General features: G+C 67.5%; 1 protein-coding gene across 1 annotated transcript; it reads right to left on the reverse strand.

Annotated features, from left to right (window-relative positions):
• Positions 1 to 1628: 1628 nt before the first annotated feature.
• On the reverse strand, positions 1629 to 7089 carry ETHE1 (ETHE1 persulfide dioxygenase). Its single transcript, XM_054011337.1, has 7 exons — positions 7004 to 7089; positions 6042 to 6186; positions 4891 to 5039; positions 4586 to 4715; positions 4082 to 4171; positions 2972 to 3088; positions 1629 to 2426 (listed from the first exon to the last, which is right to left on the reverse strand). The coding sequence occupies exons 1-7, from the start codon at positions 7061 to 7063 to the stop codon at positions 2374 to 2376; spliced, it is 744 nt and encodes a 247-aa protein (XP_053867312.1). The 5' UTR covers positions 7064 to 7089; the 3' UTR covers positions 1629 to 2373.
• Between the last annotated feature and the right edge of the window lie 329 nt (positions 7090 to 7418).

Consider the following 7418-nt stretch of genomic DNA (forward strand, 5'->3'; position numbering starts at 1 on the left):
GGGATGGTAGCAGCTGTCCTGCCCAGATGTCCCACCTCCGTGCCTCAGTTTCCCTCAGTGTATAACAGGAATGAGGATCCTGACTCCACTCCCCAGGGCAAAAGAGTTTACGAGGCTCAACTAATTAACCCCCATTAATTGCTTTGAGATCCTGGGCTGAAAGCTCCAGCAGAGAGTCCTGCAATCAGCTGTCTCCCCTCCCCACCCCAAGCCAGAGCCAGAGCCATTGGGGTCACTAGTGCTGCGCTCTCAGCCCCTGGCTGCCTGAGGAACCCCACAGAGCAAGGCAGGAGCCTTAGAAAACTCCCTCAATCTCTGCACAACCCCTCCTCTTGCTAGGTAACAGCAAACGGAGCCCTTTTATAGCCCTGCCCCCTTCCCAGCATGCCTCACTGCCCAGCCTACAACCCTGGGGACTACATCGCCCACAATTCCTTTCTGCCAGGGCTGTAGCCTTAAAGGGGCAGCACCCCTTATTGGAGGGGGTGTGTGGGGTTGGCTCTATCCCAGCCCCATGGAGTTCACCAGGCAGAAAGACCTTTCCCACTCCAGCTGGGACAGAGCCCCGCCAGCATTGCGCCTGGCTCTGGGGTGGTGTCCGGCTGGCTGGCCCTGTTTGCGGTGGGGACAGACCGAGGGGTGGGGGTCCCTTTTTGAAGCGGGATGCTGTGGCTGTGGAGAGGAGAGGAGGGAAGGGAAGAACTAGGAGGAAGGATGGGGGACAAGTTTGGCTCTGTGGGGTGCGGGGAGGGAGGGAAGCCGATTTTCCTTCCCTCTCACCGTTCTTTGGGCCAAGGCCACGTGTAGGCGCCTGCGGCTGTTCCTAGGGGGGAGTCAAGGGGGCCTGCGGGCATGGGGGAGGAGAGCGCCCACGACCCCCCAGCTGCAAAGCCGGAGAATAGGCTGGGGAAAGAGTGAGGGAGCAGCGCCCCCTGGTGGGAAACTACAGTAAGAGGCTGGCCCCATGGCCCCAGCCAGCCTGGGGTCCTGCCCTGCCCGAGCCGCCACGGCCCCTCTACCCCGGCCTCCCGCCCTGCCCAAGCCGCCACGGCCCCTCTACCCCGGCCTCCCGCCCTGCCCGAGCCCCCCGGGCCCCTCTACCCCAGCCTCCCGCCCTGCCCGAGCCCCCCGGGCCCCTCTACCCCGGCCTCCCGCCCTGCCCGAGCCCCCCGGGTCCCTCTACCCCGGCCTCCCGCCCTGCCCGAGCCGCCCGGGCCCCTCTACCCCGGCCTCCCGCCCTGCCCGAGCCCCCCGGGCCCCTCTACCCCGGCCTCCCGCCCTGCCCGAGCCCCTCTACCCCGGCCTCCCACCCTGCCCGAGCCCCCCGGGCCCCTCTACCCCGGCCTCCCGCCCTGCCCGTGCCGCCCGGGCCCCTCTACCCCGGCCTCCCGCCCTGCCCGAGCCCCCCGGGTCCCTCTACCCCGGCCTCCCGCCCTGCCCGAGCCCCACGGGCCCCTCTACCCCGGCCTCCCGCCCTGCCCGAGCCCCACGGGCCCCTCTACCCCGGCCTCCCGCCCTGCCCGAGCCCCTCTACCCCGGCCTCCCGCCCTGCCCGAGCCCCCCAGGCCCCTCTACCCCGGCCTCCTGCCTAGCGAAGCGAAATCAAGTCCAAATGGGTCCAACAGAATTTTATTTTCTTGGCGGCGGCAGCAGCTGCTCGTTTCCAAACCCCGCTGAGGTTCAGCCCCGCTCCCAGACAGGCCCCCCTTCCCGTCCCCTGGCCCCCGACGGAGCGGGGAGTCCAGGGCCAGGCTCGCCGGAGACCCAGGGGGCAGAGATGGGGAAAGTCCAGCTAGTGCAAACAGCACTAACCCAGAGCCCCTGGGAGTGGGGGTTCCCCCCCATTCAGCTGCAGGGTGGGGGAGGGACCTAACCAAACCAAGTGGGGTTCCCGCAGGGCACCCCACTATTCAAACACAGGGCATGGGGGGTTGAGGGTCTCTCTCGGACCTCAGAGCAGGCTGGGGTCTCCTGCTATCCGCACTCCAAGCTCAGAGAAGAGGGGAGGTGTCTTTGCTTCCCAGGGGAGGCCAGCAGGACACCCCCATATGACAGCCAATGCAGAGGAAGGTGCAGACTCCCTAATGCCAGACTGGGGGTGTCAGAGGAATGGGGGGCCTGGCGGGGGGGGAAGGGAACCTGCAACGGTCGATGATCATTAACCGCCCCCATTAATGGATGCACAGTCCCACCGAGGTCCCAGCTTTCCCTTAAAGGTGGGGACTGGAGTGAGAGTCAGGGACAGCCCCCCCCCCCCAGCCCCCAGGCCAAAGGACCTTCCATCCTAGTAAGGGTCAATGAGAGGCCATGGCCTATGTGGAGGTGGGAGGGGCTTGTTGTGAGGGGTGTGGCCTTGGAGTAAAGAGGGTGGGGCTAAGTCTCCACATCCTGGATCCCGCACTTCAGGTTTGCCGGGACAGCGATATCTGCAAAGGACAGAAGAAGAGACAAGTGTTAGAGTGATAGGGGTCCTGGCCTCGTCTACACCATCCACGGCCCACAGCTGGGAACAGAACCCAGGAGTCCTGGCTCCCAGCCCCCCACTGCTCTAACACATCAACTCTCCTCCCTCCCAGCCCAGGAGAGAACCCAGGTGTTCTGGCTCCCAGCCCCCCCGCTGTAACCCACCAGACCCCACTCCCCTCCCAGAGCTGGTGAGAGAACCCAGGCATCCTGGCTTGCTGTCCCCCGCTGCTCTAACCTACCAACTCTCCTTGCCCAGGGAAAGAACCCAGGACTCCTGGCTCCCAGCTGCTCTAACCCACCAACCCTCCTCCCTCCCAGCCCCAGGAGAGAACCCAGGTCTCTGGGCTCCCAGCCCCCCGCTGCTCTAACCCACCAACCCTCCTCCCTCCCAGCCCTGGGAGAGAACCCAGGCATCCGGGCTCCCAGCCCCCCCTGCTCTAACCCACCAACCCTCCTCCCTCCCAGCCCTGGGAGAGAACCCAGGCATCCGGGCTCCCAGCCTCACCAATTTTCTTGGGCTGAGGCAGGTTCAAGTTGTTCATCAGCTGGACAAAGGCCTCACAGCTCAGGGTCAGTCGGGGGTTCAGGGTCCTCTCTTCCTCCACCGTGGACACCGTCTGGCCTGCAGGGGGCGCCAGGGGGCGGGTGAGATACAGCACCAGCGGGGGGGGGGGGGTCCCTGGAGCACAGCGCCCCCTAGCGCCAGGCTGGGGCATCAGGGCCAGCCCTGACTGCCCCAGGAGCAGGGCCGGTGCAACCCATTAGGCGACCTAGACGGTCGCCTAAGGCGCTAGCATTTGGGGGATGGCATTTTGGCGGAGGGAGCTGGGGCAGGGGGATGTGGGGAGGGCTGCCTGCAGCAAGTAAAGGGGGGGGGCGGCACGCAGGGGAACTCCCCGCCCCAGCTCACCTCTGCTCCGCATCCTCCCCTGAGCGCGCCGCCCCGCTCTGCTTCTCTCCCTCCCAGGCTTGCGGTGCCAAACAGCTGATTGGCGCCGCGAGCCTGGGAGGGGAGGAGAATTAGAGCGAGGGCGGCCTGGCCTGCTCGGGGAGGAGGCGGGGAGCTGCCACACGGCTCCGGGGGGGGGGGAGCAGCCACGGGGGGGCGTCTCTGGGTGGAGTTGGGGGTGGGGAGCTGCCGCAGGCGGGGTGCCTCAGGGTGGGGGGGGGAGCTGCCACGGGGGGGGTGCCTCAGGGTGGAGGGGGGTGGGGAGGTGCCGCAGGGCTCGGGGAGGGGGCGGAGCAGAGGTGAGCTGGGATGGGGAGCTGCCACGGGGGGGGCGCCTCAGGGTGGAGGGGGGTGGGAAGCTCCCACGGGGTGGCGCCTCAGGGTGGAGGGGGTGGGAAGCTCCCACGGGGGGGGCGCCTCAGGGTGGAGGGGGGTGGGAAGCTCCCATGGGGGGGGCGCCTCAGGGTGGAGGGGGGTGGGAAGCTCCCACGGGGGGGGTGCCTCAGGGCATGGGGAGCAGGGAGCTGCCGGAGGGCTCGGGGAGGGGGGAGGGCGCAAGGTGGAAGTTTTGCCTAGGGCGCGAAACATCCTTGCACCCGTCCTGCCCAGGAGAGCTCCCCCGCCCCCCCGCGGCACAGCGCCCCCTAGCGCCGCGCTCGGACTCACCCGTGTAGTCGTGGGCGGGGTAGATCAGACACTCTCCGGGGAGCGTGAAGATTTTCTCGTGCACGGAGCGGTACAGGGTCTCCGGGGAGCCTGGGGGGCCGAGAGAAGTGGGGCCTGGTTACCACGGGGTGGGGAACACAGCCAATCCCCTGGCATGGCACCCCCGACATCCCCCCCAGTGCCCCATGGGAACCCCAGCTCCCTCTTGCCATCCCCCCAGCACAGCACCCCCAACGCCCTCTGGCCGAACCCCCTGGCAGGGCACCCCCACCATCCCCACAGCACCCACTGGCTGAGCCCCAGAGACACACCCTGCCATCGCCTTGGCAACCAGCAGCCATGTTCCTCATCGCTGTGGCAACTGCTGGGCATGACCTGGAGATGTCTCCCATCGCCATGGCGGCCACCATCATATCCCATATCTTGTCTCCACGGTAACCATTCACTACCCCTCTCCCCGGTAACACATACCCCACACCCCACCCCACCCCAGCTCGCCCTCACCCTGCTGGAAGTCGGTGCGGCCACAGCCCCGGATCAGCAGGGCGTCCCCGGTGAAGGCCATGGTCCTGTCACTGAGCACGTAGGTCAGGCAGCCGTCCGTGTGTCCGGGGGTGGAGCGGGCTTCCAGGGCCTGCAGACAGGGGGAGCCAGCGACATGACCCTCCGTGGAACCCAGGAGTCCTGGCTCCCAGCGCCCCCTCCCCCACCAAACACGCTCTAATCACTAGACCCCCACCCTGCCCTCCCCGAGCCGGGGAGAGAACCCAGGAGTCCGGGCTCCCAGCCCCAGTGCCCAGGTGACTTACGAAGGCCCCGAATTCCAGGGCGTGGCCCTCGCGGATGAGGATGTCGGCCAAGGCCCCGCTGTCCCGGGAGATCACGCTGCGGCAGCCGGGCAGCATCTTCTTCAGCAGCCCGGTGCCTGTGATGTGGTCGGCGTGGCAGTGGGTGTTGGCTGCGCGGAGCAGAACCAGGGATTTACAGACGAGAACCCGACCTGTTCCCGCCCCGCCGAGCCAGCCAGTCCCTCCTCTGGGGCTGGATCGGGGCCGGTGCCCCCTAGAGGGGAAAGGCCCGATGCCCCGTTCTCCATCCCCCGAGCCAGCCAGACCCTGCCCTGGGGCTGGATCGGGGCCGGTGCCCCCTAGAGCGGAAAAGCCCCATTCCCTGTTCTCCATCCCCCAAGCCAGACAGACCCTGCCCTGGGGCCGGATCGGGGCCGGTGCCCCTAGAGGGGAAAGGCCCCGTTCTCCATCCCCCGAGCCAGCCAGACCCTGCCCTGGGGCCGGATCGGGGCTGGTGCGCCCTAGAGCGGAAAGGCCCGATGCCCCGTTCTCCATCCCCCGAGCCAGCCAGACCCTGCCCTGGGGCTGGATCGGGGCCGGTGCCCCCTAGAGCGGAAAAGCCCCATTCCCTGTTCTCCATCCCCCAAGCCAGACAGACCCTGCCCTGGGGCCGGATCGGGGCCGGTGCCCCTAGAGGGGAAAGGCCCCGTTCTCCATCCCCCGAGCCAGCCAGACCCTGCCCTGGGGCCGGATCGGGGCCGGTGCCCCCTAGAGGGGAAAGGCCCCGTTCCCCATCCCCCGCGCCAGCCAGTCCCTGCCCTGGGACCGGATTGGGGCTTCTGCCCCCTACAGGGGAAAGGCCCCATTCCCCGTTCTCCACCCGCCGAGCCAGCCAGTCCCTGCCCTGGGGCCGGATCGGGGCCAGTGCCCCCTAGAGGGGAAAGGCCCCGTTCCCCGTTCTCCACCCGCCGAGCCAGCCAGTCCCTGCCCTGGGGCCGGATCGGGGCCGGTGCCCCCTACAGGGGAAAGGCCCCATTCTCCACCCACCGAGCCAGCCAGTCCCTGCCCTGGGGCCGGATCGGGGCCGGTGCCCCTACAGGGGAAAGGCCCTGACCCCATTCCCTTCCACAACGAGACTGTCCCCATCCCGACCCCCTGGGAGCTGCTCTCACCTGCATACAGTAAGTTGAGGCCCAGCTCCCTCACCAGCTCCGCGTCCCGCTTGGCCGTCTCCAGAACCGGGTCGATCAGAACCGCCTCCTTGGTCTTCAGGTCCGCGAGCAGGTAGGTGTAGGTGCAGCTCACGGGCTCAAAGAGCTGTGGAGGGGAGATCCAGTGAGCACTGGCAGGGAGTGGGGTCTAGCGGTTGGAGTGGGGGGGAGGCTGGGAGCCAGGACGCCTGGGTTCTATTCCTTTCCCTCCCCCTCTCCACCATGGCATCAGTTGCCGGTTGGTAAATCTCCCCCTCCCAGATATAATCAGCCCAGCAGGAGTTACCCAGCAGCTCCATCGTCCCAGCTCGGCTCCCAGCTGTGTTATTGGGCTCCCAGCATCCCCCTGGAGCCCACACAGGCCAGGTAACCACGGCACAGCCAGGAGGGAATAATCGCGTCAGGCCCCCGGGGACCCAACAGGCCATGGAACTGCACGGTATGCGCTCATGTCTAGAGAACCCAGCTCTCACCACTAGACCCCACTCCCCTCCCAAAGCCCCACAGAGAAAACCCAGGAGTCCGGGACCCATCTTCCACCACCAGACCCCTCTCTCCTCCCAGAGCCAGGGATAGAACCCAGGCGTCCGGGCTCCCAACCCGCCTCACTCTAACCCCTACACCCCACTCCCCCCCGCCCCAGAGCCAGGGAGATAATCCAGGTGTCCTGGCTCCCAGCCCTCTCTGCTCTAACCACTAGATTCCACTCCCCTCCCAGAACCGGGGATAGAACCCAGGAGTCCTGGCTCCCAACCCCCCCTGCTCTAACCACCAGCCCCCACTCCCCTCCCAGAACTGGGGAGAGAACCCAGGAGTCCTGGCTCCCAGCCCCCTCTGCTCTAACCACTAGATCCCACTCCCCTCCCAGAACCGGGGATAGAACCCAGGAGTCCTGGCTCCCAGCCCCCGTGCCCGGAGCTCACCTGCCGGAAGAGCAGCCCCTCGCCCTGGCCACGGCAGGTGCAGTACGGTCTCAGGGTCATGGCCGAGGTGCGCAGGAGGCTGGAGCCTTGGCCGATGCGCTGGTGCCAGGCCGGGGGGTGAGTCCTTTAAATGCCAGACGGTGGGGGCGGGAGGGAGGAAGGAGGCGGAGGCGGGGAGGACAGGGCAGGTTGGATCTTAAAGTGGTTGGAGCTGCGGGGCGGGGCTGGGAGCCAGGACTCCTGGGTTCTCTCCCTGGCTCTGGGAGAGGAGTGGGGTCTAGTGGTTAGAGCGGGGCGTTGGGAGCCAGGACTCCTGGGTTCTCTCCCTGGCTCTGGGAGGGGAGTGGGGTCTAGTGGTTAGAGCGGGGCGCTGGGAGCCAGGACTCCTGGGTTCTATTCCTTTCCCTCCCCCCTC

This window comes from Malaclemys terrapin, chromosome 21, assembly GCF_027887155.1.
Source record: "Malaclemys terrapin pileata isolate rMalTer1 chromosome 21, rMalTer1.hap1, whole genome shotgun sequence".
Classification (NCBI taxonomy): domain Eukaryota; kingdom Metazoa; phylum Chordata; order Testudines; family Emydidae; genus Malaclemys; species Malaclemys terrapin.